Source organism: Phalacrocorax aristotelis, chromosome 2 (assembly GCF_949628215.1).
Source record: "Phalacrocorax aristotelis chromosome 2, bGulAri2.1, whole genome shotgun sequence".
Taxonomy (NCBI): Eukaryota; Metazoa; Chordata; class Aves; order Suliformes; family Phalacrocoracidae; genus Phalacrocorax; species Phalacrocorax aristotelis.
In genome coordinates this window covers 96,498,879-96,522,352 of record NC_134277.1, presented here as the reverse complement: position 1 = coordinate 96,522,352, position 23,474 = coordinate 96,498,879, and the positions used below count along the sequence as shown (strand labels likewise).

Here is a 23,474-nt window from a genome sequence, read left to right as displayed (position 1 = left end):
AAAAGAAGAGGTAAAGGACAGCATGTTGTGATGGCATCTTCTTTCAAGCACGCAGTCTCTAAAAGGCCATGACATTCACACCCCTGTTCCTTTCTGAACTTCAGCAGCCTCTGCTATTGGAGTTCCCTGTGACTCACACGATTTATTTATCCCAAGAGGCATTATGCATTTGATACTTACTTCAGTTCTGTTTTGGATAGTGTTACTATTAGTCTTTCAGTTTTATAAACAGCTGTATGCAGATGATGAGATTTCCAGGCTTATTGTCGTTCTACATGTGTGTAGGGCAGTTCACCGCCCAGTCACCAGTCACAAGCCCAGTGGGGAGGCAGGGATCATCACGGAGGCACGGCCATCACAGCAGTGCTTAACATTGGATTTCGACATGGCTGTTGCCAACAAGGGTCCCGGTCAGTTACTGGTTGATAGGGATGACTGGGAGCAGAGGAAGGTTGCTCTGTTTTATCTTCAGACATCACCGCTGCTCAGATGCTGACGCCCCATCACAGTACTATGTTATCTGCAGCACGACCTCCTAGACAATGCCATGGATAAAAACCTCACAGCTCTGGGAAGCCACGGCTGCCTGCGTCCATGCAGACCACTCAGCTCATCCACAGCAGCAGCTGCCGTAGTGACAAGTGCAGCCAGGCCAACCAGCACTTTACTGGCACATCATCTAGGTCTGCAAGCAGAGTGCGAGCAGGCAGAGCTCAAGTCACTACTACCACGGGCAGTGCACAGTATGTCCAGGGAAAGCAAGGGTAAACCCAGACCCAGAATTTCATTCTATAGAAACAACTACATTTAAAATGTTACTGTAAAACAACAGTAACAGTATGAGCTGACCAAAACTGAAGTTAGTTATACTTCGCTATAACTTCTCCAGTGTCAGAACTGGAAATACACTTTCTGCCTGCAATAATGTTTCCTATGTTATTTTTTCCACATTATAACACACTTTCGTTCATTAATTTTCTTGAAGAACGGAATGTTTACTTCCTTCCTGCATTTGGCATCAGTTAATGAAGTGCAAGCAAATGTTAAATGAATTCTCAAAGATGTGTATCTGTTCTTTCCTTTTTCTAATTAAGGTTCAAGAGAGCCAAGTGCATGTGGGGAAAATCTTATCCCTATGCTGGAAACAAATGCAAGATACAGCACCAAATAGATGTTAATTTCAAAGCTGTTCATGGCTAAAAATAGGAGAAATGACAGTTATCTCAGAATCAACAACTGGAAGAGCTTAAAATTGGACTTGGGTCTAAAATCCAGAAGTCAGCAGGATAGCAACATTCACACTGCTCATGTCTTGGCAAATAATCTCATCCCATATAAACAGACGATATTTGGGCATGGATGAAAGTGTGTAAGAGAAAGATTAAGAAGAAATGTGAGGAAACCTTCAGGCTCAGGGGATCTTGAATGACTTCTGTTGAAAGAAAACAGAAGTATCTTTGATATGGGGCCACATAGAGCACTCATGCACTATCTGAGTTACTCGTGTTTCTTCAATGGTTAAATAAGAATCAAAATTATAGCTTCATTGAAGTTATGGACAAAATTCAACAGGAATGTTTGAAGCTGATTTTGTGAGATTTATAACTGAAATATAATTTCACCAAAGATGATAGAGAGAAATTAATGTTTAAAACCCATACTAAATTAATGCAATACACCTTGTTTTGAATAAATAGGAGATAGATAACTTGTGTTTGTATTGACCTCATTCCAATTCACTTTAACTATCTTAAGGAAAGGTGAAACTATAGCTAGAAAATAACAGTGAGTGTCATAAATACTTGGTCAAGCCTGCTGTTGATACATTTTGCTGATCCAGCTGTGTTTCCTTAAATGTTACAAAAGAATATTAATTTTGTCTAGCTGTGATGACTTTAATGCTCAGTGGTGAAGGACAGCTCCTTCTTTATCCAGTATCGGGGAGGGAAAATGCTATGAAAGAATGTGCGGGGTGTATGCTCCCTCATTTTGTTTTAGTTAGATCTATGTAGCTCCTTTGCACTTCTAGTGCTGTCAGGAAGAAGCGTTATATTCCCTTCAGGGGAGAGATGGATCCAATCCCAAGCCCTCAGTCCACCAACCCCTTATGCACATTGACAGATGTATCATTGATGACTGATCATGGAGCCAAATGGTTATCACAGTAGGAAATGGCAAGGAGAGGCTCAAGGACTGAGTTGCCAGCTGGGAGAAAGCTAGGCATCAAGCTCTTGCCTGGAAGAATTACAGCCATGGACACTGTCCTGGATATTGGCATGTAAGTCAGGTCAAGTCTTTACTAAAAGTAAGGCATAAGCAGTTACAACTTGCAGGTCTTAGAGTTTCTGCTCTTAGCTTATACAGGAGACTGATGTTCGGGTTTGTTTTTTTTTTCTCCAATATGCTTTATTTGGAGCTTTGAATCACCTCAGAGTTGCAGGGGAGGCAAATCCTTGGTCCTACGAGCAAGGTAGATGGCTCAATAGCTAGCCTCGCAGTCTCCGTGCATGTGGCAGAAGCTCAACTGTGTGGCATTGCCCAAACACAGGTGATCTATATGTGACTGATGAGTTGCTCTTTTTCCTTAGACTCTATGCACGTATAAACAGTAGGGAGAGAGAGACAGGGCTATCGTGCATATAGCCTCCAGTTATGCCCAAACGTGTCCAAATATGCTGCTATCATTGTTGGATTCCTGAGAGTAGAGAGGGTCACCATCCCATGAGGTGACCCAGAATTGGTATCTGGGCTGCAGCACTGAATAATTTAGACCAGCTTACCACAGTGGCTTGAAAACTAAAATGAAGACTTTACAGCTTTCCGGAGAATTCCACCAAACTGCACCCGCACAAAGGTATTGCCTGTAACAGAAGCTATAGTAGCATTGCTCATGTCTAAGGGAGGTGAAATCCTCTTTGTGATAAGCTTGTGTGAGCAGTTATGGGTGTATCTGTAATTATAGGCCATGAGAAAAAGTATGGCTTGCTCAATAACATACCTCCTCCCATCGTGCCAGACACTGACAGGGACATGCCACACGATGGAGTGGTCACACTCATTCCTCCTCTTTCTCTCGGTGCTATTAACTCCCCTCTCTGCCATTAACTCCTTGCCTCTGTTCAGTCTCAGTTTTGAGCTCTGCTTGTTGTTGAGCAGCCAACTACCTCCAGCAGTTCAGTACACGGCATGTATCACGTGCCCGTCCTTCCGTTTGCCCTCATCTTAATTTACATTACTTCCTCTCTGCAGGGAATCTAATTTGATCTACATTGTAAAGCTCAAAGACACTTATAAAAGCGCATCACCATAACAAAGATAAGTAGCAAAAGAGATACAGAGCATTTGGGAGCATCCTTGGGAAAAAGTAAGCTACTTTCTGTGGTAGAAGGTAAAACTCTTGAAGATAACCTTGAATGAAAGAACTGTGCAGTGGAAGGCTTGCAATACACATTAAAGAAGGATTTGGGGAGAGAGGAAAAACAGAGCTATGGAATGAGATCCTTAGATATGGAATTTGTATTTTGTGTTTAACTATTTTGGCTACTACTGCACATGATTTCAGTGTCAACACACCAGAAACCACAGGAGCATAAGCAACAACAAACTCTCAGCTCAGTTTACCAGGGCTAATACAGCTGGGAGTTCCACTGTTTTCTTTACAGCTAATGTCACATAGCTTAAAACAAAACAAAAACAAAATCAAAAAAACCACCCAGATCAAAACCCCTTCATTTCCAGAAGTCGTAGATTATTATTACCATGCTGTAACCCAGCATAAACAGGTTCCTGGCCCATGACTAAGGCTGGTAGGCCGCCCTGCAATGCAAACAGCAGCATGGGTGTCTTCCAAAGGCGTTGGACGTGGGAAAGGCTCTGCTGGGCTTGGAGTCCCGGGCAGCCAGTTTCCAGCTTCTTCTGTGACTGAGAGCTTCAAGGCTGGGGCATTTCTACGGGAAATGGAAATCTCGAGGGCTGCAGATTTGGAGCTTTATGGAAACTACTCTGTTCAGCAAAGAGGAAGCTGAAGGACTACCGGGGACGCCCGGGCCCGCTTCCATGCAGAGGGCACACCTACAGCAAGCGGAGGCATGCGCTTCCCAGGAGGTACAAGCCTTTGTAAGTACGACCCAAAGTGAAGAGAGCAGCGGGGGGCAGGGTCGGCGCTTTCTGCAGTAACGGTCTGGTTTCGTCCTCTTCCCGCCCCGCTCCCGGCGCCCGCTGGCGATGGCGGCGGCGAGAGGGGCCGCGGGCACCAGGGGGCGGCAAAGGACTGGCGGAGGAGCTCGCAGCCGCCTTCCCGCCAGCAGACGGGAAAACACAGCCTTAACCGCGTATAATTGTAGAACAGGGAATAAGTGCCCTATTCGATCAAAGCCAGGGTACAACTGAAGTAGTTTTTTTTCAGGTTCAAAGCTAATTTTATTTTACTTCATGCTCTCGTTCCCTTTCCGCAGGAAAACCAACCAAACAAATGAACAAAAACTGCAGCAGCATTTCCATAACCATATAGACTCTCAGAAGTGCTAGTGCTTTGAAAGTTTGGTTTCTCCCTCAGCTCCTTTTGAGAATGATCGTTTTGTTCGTAACTTTCTTGTGTGCTTCTGCTAACTTCAGGTCATTTTTATAGGCTCGGCTCTCGTGGTCTGACTGATCCCGGCTCTTGATTTGTGAAGATTTTTTTATTTTGCTGCGGCTGTTCACAGTATTTGGTGTCGCAGATGCACCTACTTTTAAAGGTTGCTTTAATGTGAAGGGTTTATATGAATTACACTTCCTGCAGGTTCGTCACCAGAGTTGCTCCTGACTCATCTGTGAGTTACCCACCTGCAACAAAGCACTCCCCTCTCACAGCCCAGACGTTCACACACACAGTTACTCAGAAATGCCTGCCTGCTGTTGTTCACACCCTCTCTTCAGTTGAAGTGTTGACTTTACTCAACAGGTATTTCCTTTTGTGTCCAAAATGAGATTGTGCCATTCGTTATTTCTGCTAGTGCTAGAAAGTGAGCAGGGCTGAGCAGGAGCTTTATCCTGTTCTTATTAACCATCAGGCACTGTAAATTACTCGTAAAGTCAGGGTTAAAATCCTCATAATGCAGGCAGAAATGGAAGCGGTATTTTTCCTGTTTAGAAAGATGCTGTAGGCCTTGCTGGTATACGCTATAGCCGTGAGATTCCATGACAAAGCACAGCATGCTTTGACCTCTATCAGGTTACCTAATGAAATATCACTTCTCTCCACAAATGCTGCCTTCTTGAATTTAACCCTCCAGAATCCAACTGAAACATGTAATCTTTACAACTACCTTGAACAGTGTATCCATTTGATTAGATGTCACTGGTGGGTAATGACTATGAGCTCCTCAGTGTCCCTGGCACCTCTGTGCCTGAAGTATCCAGATCATTAGTTTTTAGCATAGACACTAAGTACTGGCTGTCAATTTAAATAGAAGTCCACAATTACGTCATGTGAAAGGTATTTTTGGCCTCCAGGGAAGCACTGCATTGACTTATCAGTATGGTCTGCTGGCCAAGTATAGCTTTATTTCTTACCCTTTAGTTAAAGTACTAAAAAGGCAAGTAGCCAACAGAAAGACAGGGAAAATATGGACTGACACAAACCTAGAAAGACAAGGTTGGCAGAAATCCATGGTATTTTTGGCTGTAAATGACTAGTGGCTTTCCTGGCTCAAACCCCTTCAACAACGTTCAGGACACCCTGAGATATGTTTCTTTTTAGTTTTTTTCTTAAATCTTTATGCGCTTTTGGTGCCATCATAGGAAATGTTATACTACAGTTTCATGTATTCTTTCCAATTTTCTTTTTTTCTTTTAATTGCCACACATTTCCTGTAATTTTCACTCCTTACAGTATTTTCCATCTGTTTTCCAGAGTAGTGAGAACATAGGAGGCAGTTTTCTGAAGGGGAGGATTTTCTGAAGGTTTATCACCTCATCAAATTGCTGGGCCATTTGATGGAATATAAATTGAACTAGGAGACCACACCTAACGTGCCATCAAAAGAATTAACAAGAAAATAAAGTGATGCTTGTAGATTGTGACCCAATACCATTCTGCCATAATGCATAAAGACTGTATATTGAATTTTAAACATTCCCAGCTCCTATTAAGATTATAGAATTATATATATATTGAAACTATAAAACAAAATCACAACAGCTTCTCTATGGCGAAGGAGAAGAGCCGATGGGAAGAATGCTTTATGCTGGGAGAGGGGAACTAGTCCTTTAAAGCATCATTCCTTAGATTAGACTTTCAATATGGATCACTTTAGTAGGCACTAGAAATTAGGACAAATGACTTTCATATAGTTTTACTTCAATTTCTTCATATTACTGAGAGGTCTTCAAACTTGGGCAGAGTTAGATAAAATATCTCTCTCCTCTGAGATGGCTAATAATAGCAGTTTAAGGGTTTTGTTTCTGAACCTCACTCCTAGCCACCAGAAAAAGCATTCTTTAAACATAATCTATTTTCTCATTCTCAGCTAAATGTATGATCATATTAAAAGCATTTTTCCCTCTTCCATACGCTCCAAGCAAACATGCTGCGGTCTCAGAATGGAAAGTTTTATCTGGTTGATGATACCATCTTATATTAACTATAAGGTCAATTCCTTTCAGCAAAAACCCCTGAAACTAAGTCTGGGGTCCCACTCACCTATAGGTCCAATTGTTTTTTTCCATTCAAGCTATCTTCTTCTGTAATGGTGTGCTTCTGCAAATGATAAAATAAATCAGAAATACAATTTGTGGGCAGGTATAGTTTCCCACCTGCATTTTTAAGTAGGCTGTTAAATAATAAAATCTTGGCCTTCTGTGCAAAAGGTTTTGGCATTACCAGAAAACAGCAACACATGCTGTTGGCTTTTTAAAAGAAGTAGACTGTACTGTTACAAAACACTAAGGCCTGGTTTCCCAGGCAGTTGGCATCACTTTTGCTCTGATTCAGCTTGACCAAGTCATTTGAATTCATGCTCAATTTATTACGTTGCATTAATCCTTTTCCAGTCATCCTCAGAAGTGACTGACAACCAATGCTTTCCAGTGCTCAGGGCCCTGGTGTCACTTTCTAGGATCATACTCTCCCATTGAAAAACAGAAGACCTTGAATGCTCTTTTCACTGGAAATATAAGCATAAAGGGAAAGAGATGATGGGTGGTTAATGCATTTGTTAAACTAGCCCTTCAGCTTACAAGCGCTTAGGAATATGTTTTAACTTTATGAACAGTCCTTTTCAGCTTCCATGGGACTCTTTATGGGCACAGAACAAAGCTCATGAGCGTGTGCAGTTTAGAGTCCCTAAGCACATCCTGTATGCTTTTTTTAATATCCATTTCGATACAAAGATATTAGTTTTGTTGCCAGGGGGCTTCTTATTCCCTATATCTATTAGAATATAAATAAATAACATGATTTAAAGGAGACTAACATGGTTATTGATTTCTGGTATATACCAAAGTCTGCCTGGCTGAAAAATTTCATGAAAATCAATCTTCATGTCATACTATGTTTTACCTCCTTGGCAGAATATTATTTTCAGCAGTAAAGTATTGCATTGAAGCAAGTGCTCTTTGGCACACAAAATAGACAAAAACATTTCTAAGCTATCTACTTTTATATGAAAATGCTGAAAGTTTTGGTCCAATGTTTAAAGAAATTAGTGCTGTTGATTTCTTCAAATAATCCTTTAAAAAACTTTACTAAGCTCCTCATAAAAGCCCATCAAAAATTCAGTTATAATAGTTTACGGAAGACTTCTTCCTAGGCCATAACTATAAAAAAGTAAATAAATACCTCTGAACATTTACATGCTTTTGATGTGACAATCTGTGCTACTACCATTAATATTTCAGTGTTCGATATTGAGTGTATCAAACACACTTCTCCATCAAGTTTGATCTTGCAAAGATAATAGCAGCAGCAGTCTACAGTTAATAGCCCACAAAACAGTTCACATTCTAATGACTCCTATTGTATCATGCACTACATTTGTTTTTTTAATTCTACAGTAAGCCACGAACAGTATGAAAGTAGGTTAGTTGAAAATGCATGGTTTTAAAAATACTAGACTTTCCATGAATATATGTCTAAACGTGTAACACACATCTGCCATTGTGGCAATTGCTTCGGTGTGCAGAAGAGCCAACAAGAAATTTAACTGCGAGGGATCCCCGGATAGGCCAATGCAACCCCTAAGAGGCATGCACAGCTTACAAACAAAAGGCTGCATCACCCTCTCTGCCACAAATCTCCAAAGATTCCCAGGCACACGTGACTTGCAGGAAATTCCAACTTGTTGTTAGGAGTCGTCACATAAATAAGCATGGGGGGATCGCAAGCTCTTCTTCATTTGCTTCAGGCCTGCTATATCTCTTCCCTTTCTCTGAGCTGCACCAGCAGAATTTCAAAGAGATGGGAGAAAAAATTGTTATGGATGTTTGGTCTGAAACCCTAATGCTGGACATCAGTGCTGTTGCCAGGGTTGAATTTACTGAACATGCTAACTCAAAGAAACTCTGTGCATGTTACAGTTATCTTGATATCGACAGGAACAAATTAGCCGGACCTGCATGCTCTCATGCATAATACTGTTATATTTCAGGACTACTTTCATCTATGAATGTTCTATTTTTACATATATGCTTTCAAGATGAGGTTATATTCACACCAGCTGATCTGAATAGCAACAAAGGACAAGTTAAATTCAGGGAGAGTTAAAATATTCTCTCTTAATTACTCCTTTGGTGTCATTATAAAGAATGAAAATGGTGTTGTATTAACATACTACCAGAGAGCTTATAAACAGCTTGTGCTAAACTAGGGATTGAATGGCAGCTTAAACTCTGAGCTCTATTGCTTTGACAGGATGAGCTCAGGCAATGGTGCGCAGCAGTCACCCACGCCGAGAGGCAAGCCCTGTGCTCTCATCCCACGTTCACTCTCAAGAGTAAGCCAGTTTATTTGAACTATAGACATGAGAAAGGCTGTCTGGGTCGGGTTCTTAATAGCTTTTAAATAGCAGATGCTTTCTGTGGTTTCATATCAGTAAACAATGCCAAATTTTTCCAGGGAAAGAAGGTTGCTCTCAGTTTTATTTATTTTGACAAATAAATCATTGCTTAAGTTTTTCTCTACAGACTTCTGAGGCACAGTGGCAATGAAGTTCATTCCTCTTATCACTTTAGAAGTATGCATATGTGGTGGTAGGAGAAGGGAAATGGGAAAAAGAAGAAATAGGCTACGATTTTTTATCATCATTATTTTGAAGTTTCCTTTCATTTCTTCAAATGTGCAAAGAAAATCTCTTGAAGTGGTGAGAAATACTTTTGCATACGTGCTCTCAGGAGCTCCTGTAATGATATATAGTCCCCCAAACCCACACGCTTGTTAGCAGGCTATCTGAATTACTTCTTCACTTCATGCAAATCGTGGCTGAAATTGGAAATGACCTTCAGAGACAGCACTGCAAATGACAGGAAGAACATTTGCAGTTTAGTCTCTGGGTTTACGTTTCCAAAGGACCTTGTAAAATTCTTCACTTCCTTGCCTGTGCTGTTTTGGTGGCCAGCAGAGCAGAGGTCATTTTGTTTGTTTTACCCCTCTCATGACTTTGCTTTGCCAGACATGTGTCTGTAAGACACATCACAGTTCTTCAATAACAAATTGTGTCATGTAGTAAAAAAATCACTTTAAAAGCATTGTGTCAAAGGCTATTTCTGTTCCCAGCTGTTAAAACTGTAGCACGACTTCGCTATTTTCTTTGCCTTTAGAAAGCTGCTGATCTTATATTAGCAAGTGAGCCGAACTTTACAGTTGGAACAACTGATGAAATACACTGAAATCAATAGTGACGATGTTAAAATAAATATTGTGCAGAAAAATAAATGTTACTATTTATGAAGCAGGAAAGGTCACAGGCTATAGAAAATAATGAACGCATTTATCTGAGCCGCTGTATCATAGTCAAACTGAAAGCCCTCTGATCAGTGAGTCATCGCTTTGCAAACGTTTCTCTCACATCACTTATAATAGAAACTACTTGTGTAGCTTCTGCCTTTGTTGTCAGTGTACAAATCACTGAGGCATGACTGTAGGACCCCATCATATAGCCCTTGCTCCCCTTTAATTCAAGTGGAGCCTTTTTTGATGATAAAACGATTGCAGCAGGGACCTATACTTAACTCAGTGACTCATTCATCTTATGGCTTTTTTTGGAGTCATTAGTGGGTCATATAACTATATATATTTCATTCATATTCCCATTATAGTTCCTACTTATGATTGTAGTTCTTTTGCTCCAATTAATTCTCTTAATAGAACAGCAGTCTCTAAACCACTGTAAACAATTCCCCTTTTTACTTTGTGGTCCGTTCTTTGACAGCTTTTTGACAGAGTCTAATCTGAAATTTCCAGCTAGTAGCATACCAGGTTACAGCAATGCTTGGCATTAGCTATTTGGAGCTATTGACTCATAAAGAAAGGTGTGGAGGAGAAGCATGAGGAATGGTACAGTTCTGTTGCAGTGAAACAACTGAACTTTTATTTGCATAATGGCCTACCCTTATCAGCTTAATTTGTTTCCTTCTGTCCTTAAAATAGTCTTTCAGCAGTTGGAGGATTTCAAAAATCCTTTTGCTATGCCATTTCCATCCAGGAAAGAAATTACTTTTTTTTTTTCCTTCTTTTTCTTTCCCCTTTTGAATAGATACAAAAACTTAAGATATGTTTCAACAACAAACACATCAGTTTATTCAGAACCTTATCGTGCCAAAACATCTTTATGCTCAAGCATCAGCAATGAGATCTGCGCTGCTTTGAAAACAGTTTTTGTTAGCTATCAGGCTTTACAGAGATAGCAATGTTACCAGCGGAAGTGTTGGTGATTACATCATATTTGTAATTCTAGAATTGTAGAAGTCCCATATGCAGTGGAAGGCAAGGAAAGGAAGAGCATGTGACAGCGCTATATGCTTGTTTATTTATAGAAATAGTAGCTAACCAAAAGTACCCAATCGTTCATATGGGCAAGCTAGCTCCACACAGGTTCCACATGCATCTGAGCATCGAAAACTGCAGTTCCCTGTGGAACTAGATGCCCAGTAGCACCCAAAATCCTTGTTTACTTCCTATGCTTCCTAACAAAAATGGCAAGACATCTATATGTGATCCTTCAAAAATCAGCACCCACCATCCTGAGGACACCAGAGGCATTAGATGCCGCTCTTACCACATGTTTAATCTAGAAATGCTGGCTTTGATCCTTTACTAGGAAAGTAGGAAATATGATTTGACTTCTTTCTCTAACTAAAGAAATTTGAAAAGGCCTCTTAGGCACCTGGCCACTCTGGGGAATGTGTCTTGCTCTGCTTGGAATAATTAGGAATGAGAGCACTTGACTGCAGTGCCGGGACCTGGATAATAAATCTTGTTCTTCTTTACTCTGGAAAGGAACAAGTCAATCTAATGGTCTAAAGCACAGACCTAAGAGTCCAAAATAGCAGTAAAGAGCTTACATCCCTTGGCGCACTCTGCAGAGAAAGGCAAGGAATCATTCACAGCAGACTAAAGACAACCAAGTCTCTATTACGCACGAACAAAAGAAATAGCCAGTGCCAAATAACATTGAGAACATCCCTGCTCAAAACTATTTAATACAAGGAATTACAAAGGCTGTTATCCCTTCCTCCTGTTTCCACTCCTTGCCTCCCACTGCCTCTCATTACTCAACAGACGTCTAATATCCACAAGCATCCGCACAGCACAGAGCCAGGGCAGCCTAAGTCAATCTAAGGCCAGGCTTAGAGAGAAGGAGAGAAGGAAAACCATCTTTTCCTTCGCTCTGGACATGTTTTCCTATTTTTGCCTTGCAAGGACACCCAGGTCACCACAAAACACATCACAAGGTGATTCAGGGAGAGGAAAACTAATCACCGTTGTCTGGGTAGCTTTGTACTGCCCCAAATTCTAAGTCTTGAGAAATCATGTTGAGCTTGAGAATAGGTTTTGCAACAAAGAGGAAAAAATCAGGAGGCTATGTTTCTTCTCAAAACTGGCAATATTATAAAAGGGTTCAATACCTCCCCAAAAGATAGCTTTGTGACAAGGAATATGTAACATTCCAATATTAAATGGGATCCTGTAATTGCAAACTTTGCTAGGAGGGTGCAATTATCAATCTGTCAATGATTTTAACACCGTTATTTCCTAATTTGGGGGTGCATGACTCTGTGGGCCTAATGCTCTGTTTTAATTCTTCTTTATGTGTGCAATCCACAAAATGATGATAACCCTTTCAGAGCTTCAGACCATTTCTCATTAGAGTCAGGATAAGTATGAACAACATGAAAGGCCAGATACATGGGTGTTTAGAAAGCCTAGAGTGGGACTTGGACTAAATTTAAAACTCCTGCTTATAAACGTTAGTGGTTACAAGGAAGCAAACTGGAGACTTTAGGGGCACCTGCTTTTGGTAACACACAGTCTATGTCCCTTGAGTTGCACTCCTGCGGACTCTTGCGTTTGCACCAACAGGGCTGTGAAACCACGGCTCAGGTAACACCTGGTCCTATTAGAATCCAGAAACAAGGGACATAAGTTCTACCTATGTTCAAGAGCACACTTCCAGGAAATAGGTCCCAAGTGAACAGAGGTGACTCCCTGGAGCACCTGAGGCAGCGATGTGAGACTTAACAGGTACCTGTGTAGGAAGCACTAACACTGGCATCTCTCTGCTGAAGATGCTGACCCAGCACTCCTGATTCAGTGTGGTGGCAATTCTCCAACACAACATGAGCTGGAAAACTTTTCCTACATACTCTGTCGAAGCAGTCCAAGAGCTGCGTGTAGGAGTCCTGGTTTTGCCTCAGAGCTGGGCATCTCTAAGTTCAGTTCTACAACACCCAGCTTTTAAGTCCTCTGCTTTTTGTGCATGTCACAACAGATAGAGCCAGACATATACAAGAAATGTTTGGAGGGCTTATAGGAAGAAAACCTCTCCAGCTGCTTTATATCCTAAAGACCTGGAGCACAAGACCTCATAATTACTGAAAGTTTATAGTTAAATTTAGAACTACTTCTCCTCCCTCCAAAACAGGGCCTCATTAGTATTTTCACTGTATAGATTTTTAAAACATCAGTCTGGAAATCAATTAGTCTAGTCAAGCCATTGCCTTCCAATCCCAGACTCCAGACCTAATTCTTTATGTCTTCTCCCCTTAGGTGCATTATAACCCTGTGTGCTACTGGACTGAATTGTGCTGAATACGAAAATGCTGAGGCATTTTCACATTTCATTAACAACCTCTTAAAAGAAGTATAGTTAAGGTTTTATTTTTTGCATTAATTGTGACCTTCAGAGAGAAGCTGGTCTATTACTAATCTCCTGAAACATATGGTTTCCTTATCAGGGGGTGGGGAGTGGGTGGGAAGAGGGACTTGACTTTTTTTTTCCCGTTTTTGAGAGTGTTAACGAACACTGCTATATGATAACATAGGCCAAAGGGAAGGCTATTTGTTCCATTTATGTAGGACATCAAATAACACAGAAGCACTAATGTCATTAATTGGCCTATACACCATCTGTTGGAAGGTGCTTCTGGTTTTCACGATGGTCACAACAGTATTGTCAGCAATTCAGCAAGAACAGTTACCCAGTTAAACACTCTGGGAAGAAATGGTTCACAGAAAACTAGTAAGTGTGGAGTTGTTTTGCTTTTGTTTTTTTTAAAAGAAAGTGTGATGTGTATGTAGCAATGAATTAGGAGACTGATTCAACCCCTTTTAGACAGAATGATTTGACAGGAGATCAAGCAGCGGCAAGACATGGTGATTGGATGGCAGCCAGGTTACGTTTGGCGTATATTGCAACGTAAATCAGAACAGTAAAATAAGCTTTGTGGGTTTTTTTCCTTTAGAGGTCATATCAAGTCTCATCGTTAAGGCTTGTTGGTTGTCTACTAAATTCAGAGCAGAATTTCTCAAAGGACTTTTCTTCCACCCTGTTTATACACATGTGAATCAGGAAACCAAAAAAGAGAAGGTACTTACTCAATCGAAGAGACTAATGATAATATATTGCAGCATACGATAGTCTGAATTCACTTAAATATCACACTTTTTGAAAGAGTACAAATGCTGCTATTTTCTTACTTTAGCCGACAGCGCAGTGTCTATTCCAAAGCTTGTATGCTCGCCCCTCACTTTAAAGCTGAGCTTGTACTTCTCTTTAAAGCTGACGCAACCAGTACAAAATTAAAATGGACAGCCTGATTGACAACATTCCCCACCCACATCATGCAAATCAATCAACCAGAATGACAAGAAAAGTGCCCAACACTCCCTGAAGGCTCAATTCCATATCTTTCAAGCTTCAATTAAAGCAGCTTTCTTCAGTGTTGCATCTCAAATTCAAATGACACAAAACTTAAAATGGGCTCCTGTTATACTTTAGGGAGTGGTAATTTTGAAAGAAGCAAAATAAGTTTTACAGAAAATTAGCATAGTGCCACATTGTTTCTCCTGTGCAGCTATATTAAATACATATACTGGCTTCATTTAAATAAGATCCATTTAAATATGCTTTTCATGGTTAATTGCTAAATGTAAAACATTTGCAAATTTTAGACAAAGCAAAAATTATTTGACACTTCTTACCTATGAATCATATTTTTTTTAGATTCAAAAAGATATATCCTGAAGTAGGGAAATACTGCTATAGGTGAATGCAAGAAAAATATGTGTTATAACAATATGTCTCCCTCTCTCATAATTTAGAACAATTATATAGTGCTGATAAGAGGAAATCACTGAATGGCCAAAAGGAGGAGTAAAAGAAGACCAAGCCAAAAAGATAATTTGAAATGTATGCTTGTCAGTGACAGAAAGGCCAATATTCATCTAAATACATATTCGCCGTACTACTGATCAGATAATCAAAGCAGAGATAAAAACAATTACTTAGTTTTCTGTATGTGTATGCAGAGTAATTTCCTAGCAACATATTTAATCTACAACGTTCTGCCTAAGTTTAAATGGTTGAGTTGATTGTACTTTCACTGTTTCCCTTAGATATAAGTTTTTACAGTCTGGTACATTTTCACTGACAGGACTAAGTGTAATATTGTAGGTACACCCCGAGTGTCAATTTTTTCATGCACCCGTCTGCTCTGTTTAACCGATATTTCATGACGCATGTTTCATGAACCAGCACATAACATGACTTGCTTCATACGTGCCCGTAAGTAAACATAGGCACTTTTGACAATCTCAGACAAAGTGTGGGAGGAGGAGAACATCCAGGAAGACTGTGCAAGCACATCAGTTACTCTGGCCAGACAAGCCACTGTCTAACCGCTGAACAATGTTCACGGCTGGCGTGTATATACCCAGTCTCTACTCACTTAAACCAGCGTTTTGTGATAGGGTGAACATACCTTGTCACTCAGGGTTTTTTTTTGAAAGGTCACTGTTGGTTTATGTTTTTAAAAGACTGACACCTCAAAATATATCTCATGAACTTGAGACAAGGAAGCTTGTTAGAACTTCAGTGTCTCTGGAGGTGGAGTGAAGCTTATTCTGTGCAGGCGTATGCAGATCTATCTGTAAGGCAGAGTGACCACAACGTCTACAGCTCAGATTGCTAAACATTTGCCTTATGAAGATTCAGTTTCAGTTACAACTGTTACAGAACTTAATTATTTGGGATGAAGTTTCCCATCATGAGCTTCTGCCTCAGGCTGAACTGAGTTTAAGCTTAATTTAGTCTTTTCAATAAGAAGAGATAGGATAAAGAATTATTAATGAAAAACAAATACACAAACCCCCTCTTTGTAACTATCTATTGAGAAGCTTTAGCATGTCCATGATTCTGACAGCAAGGAGTCTTTTGCTGACCTGAAGGAAATCCTCTTAAATTCGGCTGATTAACTTCTGAAAAGCTCTCTGTGTGTGCACATATATATATATACTCACACACACACACATATATTTACTCAGTAGAGGCTTGCTGGGCTTGACAACACAAGCCTAAAGCATTTTCCCTCCACAGACTACAGACATGGGTTGACAGAGGCCTCAGGAAGTCTTTTTCTCTCCTCTCTAAGATGGGATCATTCCCTAGATACAGGATACTTACTTAAGCTGCACTTAAAACTTGCGGTGAAAGAAGTTCTGCCATTTGTCTAGGTAGCTTGGTTTATATCTAGAAAGATTTGTTCTAACATGTAATTGTAATCTTTCCTTTGAATTAAGCTGTTTGCACTTCATCCCAGCCACAGGGGACATTGTACACGACTGAAGACAGTTGCCTGTTGTTGTGTGCCCACCCTTTGCCTGTCCAAATCTTTTAGCTTTTCCGTATTAGACTTGTTTGCTAGATCAGTTATTCATACTTCTTTCCTCTAGGTTGTCCAAAACTGGATACTAAGTGTAACAGAATAACTTTACACCTCTCTTAAAACGTGCTGTGTGCTTTACCGCCATCTAAGTCACAGCCCAGCAGTGATCAGGACTTTTTCCTTCTAGTCTTTCCCTGGCTACTAACACTGAGAAATGAAAGCCAGTGTAAGCTGTGGAATCAGGCTGTGGTTTCAAGAACTTGCTAAGGGGTAGCATAAGCTGGCTACGCTGCACAAATAAGCAGCCTTCTCTTCTCTATCAGCTTTTTATAGTGCTACATTTTTCCTCATATCACTGCAAGTGAACTTAAGTAGAGAACTTACCTGTATGAAAAGTTACACTACCCACAATTTTTTCCCCTTACCTAGTTTTAATCCATATCTGAACCCTGGCTAGGTAGCTGCACAAACTGCTATCAGAGATCTTTGCTGTTGCCACAGAACTTCTGAGTGATGCTAAGGAAGTCATTCCGGCAGGACTCTTTCTCTCTGATCTGTAAATGAGCACCTTCCTTGTCTGAGTAAACTGAACAGAGGTTCAGTTGTGATTTTTTTTTTTTAAAAGAAGTGCTCAGAGATGTGAATAAACACATGCAGGAACTGTGATTTGAAAAACTGTCCCAGATGTCTTCGGCTGGATACTCAACAGCATGAAAGTAGCCGTCCATGTTGTAGGTTTTAATGTGCGCAGTGAAGGCAGCTGTCTAGACATGCAGTGAATGAGACAATCCAGCAAAAAATAGTGTGTTTATGTAATTACATAAAAGAATAATGCCTCTGCCACAAATGTGAAATTAACAGAGCTAACCTTTGTCCTGTTGTGGGGTGGTTTGTAGTTTTTTTTTGGTGGGGGGTGCTTACCTTTCAGGCTGTTATTTTCATGGAATTAGTATTTTGTCCACATTTTTGATTGTGTGAGAGGAAAATGACTGATAGGTAATGATTTAGTATTTATCTAATTTAGCATGTTTTTAACAAATTGATCATGCGTAGGAACATTCACATAGAAGAGCTTTTTTGAAACATAGCTGATACCACATTTGGTGGGAGAGATCGTCTATTGGTGGGAGAAGTTCACTAGTGCTCCTATGGTGTCCTGCATGCAGCAGTCATAGCTATTACATTCCTTCTTCTCTACCCTGCTCTTAATCAGTATAGGATTCTCTGCCTTTCCATACAGCCAAGGAATTTGGGAAAGCGCTTTCCAAGAAGAGAATTTGAAATTTTTATTTGAAATTAATATTTCAAATTAATTTGAAATGAATATTGGAATATTTGAAATGAATATTGAAAACATAATCCAGGAGTGCAGCACAGACTGGGATCCACCTGGCTGGAGAGCAGCTCTGTGGAAAGGGACCTGGGGGTCCTGGTGGACAGGAAGCTCAACATGAGGGAACAGTGTGCTGCTGCAGCCAAGAAGGCCAACAGGATGCTGGGTTGTATCAAAAAGGGCATCGCCAGCAGAGAGAAAGAAGTCATTATCCCACTCTACTCAGCGCTTGTCAGGCCACACCTGGAGTGCTGTGTACAGTTCTGGTCCCTGCTATACAAAAAGGATGTGGACAGGCTGGAAGGGGTCCAGAGAAGGGCCACCAAGGTGATCAAAGGACTGGGAAGCTGCCATATGAGGGTAGGCTGGGAGAGCTGGGTTTGTTCAGCTTTGAGGAAAGAAGGCTTAGGGGAGACCGTATCACCTTGTTCCAGTTTTTAAAGGGTATCTACCAAGATGATGGAGACTCCTTTTTTAGAGGTAGTCACATGGAAAAGATATGGGGTAATGGGTACAAGTTACTCCTGGGGAGATTCCAGTTGGACACAAGGGGAAAATTTTTCACAATGGGAACAATCAGCCATTGGAATATTCTCCCCAGGGAAGTGGTAGATTCCCCATCATTGGACACTTTTAAGCCTCAGCTGGACAGGGTACTGGGCCATCTTGTCTAGACTGTTCTTTTGCCAAGAAAGGTTGGACCAGATGATCCCTGAGGTCCCTTCCAACCTGTATTCTATGATGATCCAATGATTCTAGAAATTTTGGAGCTGTAGGTAACTGCATGTAATTGAAAGCTGTTTGTTCCCATTAAATCTCCAACTCCTAGTCAATGGAGCAGGGGAATACTCTTCTTCCCTGGTAAGACTGCCAGTGCTTGATACAACAGGTAATAGTTTTAACACACAGGAAGACTGGGATTATGTATATGATTTAGGGTCCAACAGTGTAATTTCTGATGTTGTAACAAAAGAGCTGTCTAGCTGCACAGTGTTAGTCCTACTGGAAGCACAGGAATTGTACAACTAGATCAAATGCTTAATACACTCATATTTCATCTCTAAAAGTATGAGGCCGTGACTATGATTAATTGGAATGTATTGGCTATCATGTCACTAAACTAATGCCCCTATAGACCTAACAATGGTGGGGCTACATGGAGGGCAAGATGCGGTAACCTTTAACATGGGGAGCAGCAGGTTGGCCGTCGGCCATGTGTTAAATTCATGTATGTGTTATGTAGCACATTTTACCGCATTCCTTCTAAAGGAAGAGGTGATGACTATTGCTTACAAAGTACTTTGTTTGGAAAATGCACAGTATCAGTTTAAAGGAAGTTTAACTTCCTTCCATGGCACACAAAATGTTAGAGGAGTCTAATCCTCACTCATTAAGGACAGGTTCTGCTAGAAACACACTGACCTAATTGGCTGATCTGGGACGGCAATGCCAGTGCTCTTCTACAATATCTATTGTTCCAGAGTTAAATAATCTCACACTCCAGAGGAATGTTACAGAGTTAAATGAACTTAATTCCACTTTGAGTCTCAGAACCAGTTAACTATAATGAAGCCCGTTGACTTTGAATATTTCATTAAGATTTAAATGTGTGGACGATTAAGTCTATGCACCTTTTATAAATGACGAGGGATTAGATTATTAGATGGCATCCTCAATGAAGTCTTTTGGATAGATCGCTCTTCAGGGTAGGTATTAATGAGCATGTTTACGAGCCTAAGACAGAACTGTCCAGAAGAACCTGCAGGAAATCTGAAAAATTCTGTGAATCAGCCATGCTGAGCAGCAGTGTGCATTGTCCCCCGTGAGAAAACATGAGATATAGCTATGCTCCTCCCAGTACTCAAATTTAGATAGGCAGTACTGTGTAGACATGCACAAACTGGCTCCCGTTCTCCTGCCTTCACTGCATCTGAGTTGCTACCTTCAAGTTACTTTGCCCAAACCAGCCAGCAAAGCGGTGTACTGAGGAATGGTGGACTAGATGAGAGGACAGAGGAGGCAGCCCGCAACAGGCAAGTTGCACTTTGGAGAGCCACATCTCCACTGCAGGTATATTTATACTATGCAGTGCAGCACAGAGGTCCCTAAATTAAGTTTGGAAAGGGTCATTTTGGAATTTGAAACAATATAGCCATGTCAAGGAGTAGTCTGATACACTTTTCTCTGGCATGACTCTAGTTTTCTCTGGATCTGTGTTTCTTGCACAGAGCTTCCGGCACAGCAGTTCACTCTCTCCCTGCTCCCACCTTTGCGTTTGTGTTAACAGAGATGTCGGAGGTCAGAGTCCAAAACAGAACAGGAAAATAATGTCCGAGTTGCATGCCCTTTTTAAGAGTTTTTGCGTATTCTTTAACCTGGACTGTTTCACGGATCTCACCGACAGTTGCATTAGCACAACTGTGTCACAAGGGCAGGAACAAGCATCTGGAAATTTCTTTAACTGGCTTTGCCACTGGAGAAAACAAACGTACCACCGGCTTGCTAGGCCATAGAAGTATTCTGCTTCAGTTAATTAGCTCTGCTGAAAGGCTTAGTTAATTAGCATGGGTGTAGAGTTGCACTGACACAGTCGTACAGCTTGCAAGACCTGAGGTAATCCCTCCGCACGGTGCTGCAGCATGCCCTGTAAGAAGTACGGAAGCGAGAGTAAAGCGGGAGGCGCGGCGTCCTCCCCGTGCCTCCTGGGGACGACCTCAGCCCCGGGCCTCGCCGGCGGCCAGACCCATCCGCCTCCCGTCAGAAGCGCCGTGCTATGGGGCGCGCTATGACCCCCTGCCTTCGATAATACCTCCCACCGCTCTGCGTTTGCCCGGCTGCTAACCCAGGCGGTAACGCCAGGAGACACCAGGCTCCTCGTCTCCTCGCACAGCCTGTCAGCGGGCCCGGGCCTCGAGCGGCTGAGGCAGGCCTCGCCCAACCGGTGCAAACCTCGAGGTACAGCCCGGGAGCAGCTCCGGCAGCAGCCCCTGCCCTCCCGCTGGGGCGGGGACCCGGGAGGGGCCCGGGCCGCCATGGCCCCCGCCACCGCCGGGGCAGCCCCTCCCCGGGGGACAGGTGCCCGCCAGGCAGCCCCCAAGGAGGGCGCATGCGCGCCCGCCGCCAGGCGGCGAAGGGGTGCGGGACCATCCCCCCCTCCTGCCCCGCCTCTCGCGTTCCCCCTTCCGGAAGCGGCGGAAAGTGCCGAAGGATTCCGAGCAGAGCCGGAATCTCGGAAAGCGGCACCAACTCGGAAAGCGGCGAGTTGAGGACGGGGGCGGGAAGTGGGGGTGAGGCCGGTCCCGGCGGGGCGCTCCGCTAGGGGGCGTGCGCGCTCCTCACCGCCCCGCCCCGCCCCGCCGCTCCCGCCCCGCCCCGCCCCGCCCAGGCTCAGCAGCCGGTGGCGGCGGCGGCGGCTGTGGGAGAGGGGTCGGTTCCGTGCTCTGGCGCTCCGCACCTGCTCGCCGCGGTCTGCGCGGTGGAGGCGGCCGCAACGGCCGTAACGGCGTTCCGCGCCCCCAGGGGGAGCGGGGCGGCGGCGGCGGAGCGGCAGGTACCGGGCGGGGTGGCGGGAGCGGCGCGGGGCGCGGAAGCCGGGCTGCGGGGAAAGTTGGCGCCGCCGGGGCGCCTCCGGGAGGCGGGGGCGGCGGTGCCGCCGGTGCTGCCGGGGCCGCCTCCGCACGTCCCTCCTCCTCCTTCTCCTCCCCGGCGGGCCGGCCGGCGGAGTGCCCGGGCGGGCAGCTGGCCCCGCGCCGGTGCCGGGCCGGCCGCGGGAGAGCGGCGGGGGCGGGGGAGAGGGCTGCTGCCGGCGGCTGGCAGGGCTGGAGCGGGGGCGAGGGGGGAAGCGAGCGGGAAGGTGAGCGGCGGTGCTGGGCTGGCTGTCAGCCGGCAGCCCGCCGTGCCGTGCCGTGGCGGCGGGGGGCGGGCGGCTCGGGGCGCCCCGGGGCGTGGCGCTGCCCCGCGGGGTCCCTCCGCGTTCCGTTCCCCTCCGCGCCTTGCGCTCGCGGCGGGGTGCGAGGGCGCTGCGGACCGGCGGCTGCGGGTCCCCGGGGCGGGGAACGGGGCAAGGTCCCGTCCCGTCCCGTCCCGTCCCTGCTGGCTCCGGCGCCTGCCTTCGCTGACTCCCCTCCCGGGGCTGCTTTGGCTCCTTCCCTCCTGCGGGCTTTTCTTCCGCCAAATCGCTGGCGGAGCACCTCGCCTGGGAGCTCTTGCGAGCCCGTCCGAGCACCGAGTGCCGTGGGCGGGTTTGGGAGAGGAGCGCTGTGGGCGCAGAGCGGCCCTGCCCGCGGGGACGGACGGACGGACGGACGGACAGACGGACGGACGGCTGTTCGGCACGGCTCTGCCAAGGGGTCAGAACTCAAAGCCCGGAGATAACAGTACCACAGACCGGTTATCAGGGGCTACCTCACCTCGAAGGCTGCCGGCTCCCCACGGGGGTTACTTTAGCCATGGTGGGTGCCAGCTTACGCTGCGGCGGTACACTGTTCTCCAATACATAATATATCCACACGTGTAATATAGCTAACATACATAAATATATATGAAGCGTGAAAGCAAGTTACCCTGTCGGTGTTGTTAAACACATGCAAGGCCAGTAAGAGATTCTGTTTCTTGTAATATAAAATTCCCATTAATTTTACGGCATTTCTCACTTCCTTTCTTTAATGATTATCTAAAGTAATTAGTCAGCCTCTGCTGTTGCTCGATGCTTTCCTCTTTTTCAAAGATATGGGGATTTTTTTTTTTGTTTTGTTTTCCTTTCTGGGATGGTTGCTTCCCCCGTGGCTGTACAGCTTGTCGTACAAATCACTCTGGCTCTAATACCTATGTAATAGAAGTCAGAACAAATTAGTGCTTTGATAACATTAAATACTGGGACTCCTACTTTGATCGTCCCAAACTGTCCGTTTGGCAGAAATATATATATAACTGAAGTACTAACTTTGCACAGTGTTGCCTAGAAAAAGTATTTTTAAGAAGTGAATTTAGATGTGTAGAATGCTTAACTTGGGGGGGGGAGCTGCACTTCCCCCTTTTTTTTTTATTTATTTCTCTGAAACTAATCTGCAGAAGAAACGAATTGTCCCTATTACCTGGGCGGCTTTGATTGTAAAGGAAACCGTTAACAAACAGGAATGTGGGGAAGAAAAGTCTGCTTAATTACCATATCTGGAAAAACTTGCTAATGAAATACAAATATGAACTTTTTATGATGCTGACATTCTCTCCACTGTCTTCTGGCAAAAATGTCTTGATGGGTTGATGATAAATGTCTAATACATCTTTGGTTTTTAGTTCATAAGGAAAAACGTAATATTCCACGTACTTAAGGGTATTTAAGTACACTGAACAAAACAGCTTATTTGAAGAGCCAGCTTCTGTCGATAAGGTTGATTTTGTTTTATTAAACGCTCGTGTTGCTGGCAGTAGATTCCCGGAAAAACTCTTGACACATGTGTCATCTCCCTGTGATTTGATAAGTGTTTCTTATGTGTCCAACATCACCGTTTTTGCATGTTCTAACACTGGGACAGTTAGTTCATTATTTCAGGACAGAAGTTTTGGGTAATATCACAGCAAGATGTTGTACTGTACAATACTTTTTACCCCTATGCCTCCAAAGTACTTTTAGTACAAACTAAGACTGTAATAAGATTGTAGGTAAGTGATCCTTGTAACTTAATAGCATACCCAGAAAGCTCCATAACTACTGCTAAATTTATCAATTTGTATTATTGGTATAATATGCTTAATGCAAAAGATGATAATGAGGAAGCTAGTG

At 43.3% G+C, this 23,474-nt stretch overlaps 1 protein-coding gene across 5 annotated transcripts in view; it reads left to right on the top strand.

Annotated features, from left to right (window-relative positions):
- Nucleotides 1-23,474, top strand: part of PTPN3 (protein tyrosine phosphatase non-receptor type 3) — a 174,335-nt gene that overhangs the window by 20,894 nt on the left and 129,967 nt on the right. The window contains exon 1 of one of the 5 annotated variants that reach the window (XM_075084419.1): nt 19,739-19,762. The exons of 1 other annotated variant lie outside the window; for it this stretch is intronic. Coding sequence is in view for 1 of the 4 variants with exons in the window: in XM_075084421.1 (XP_074940522.1) it covers nt 22,141-22,168 (28 nt within the window). In the remaining 3 variants the exon portion in view is untranslated. Of the gene's footprint in view, nt 1-19,738; nt 19,763-21,064; nt 21,243-21,878; nt 22,169-23,474 lie in introns of those variants that run through there. 3 more of the 5 variants (XM_075084422.1, XM_075084420.1, XM_075084421.1) reach the window with 3 other exon arrangements.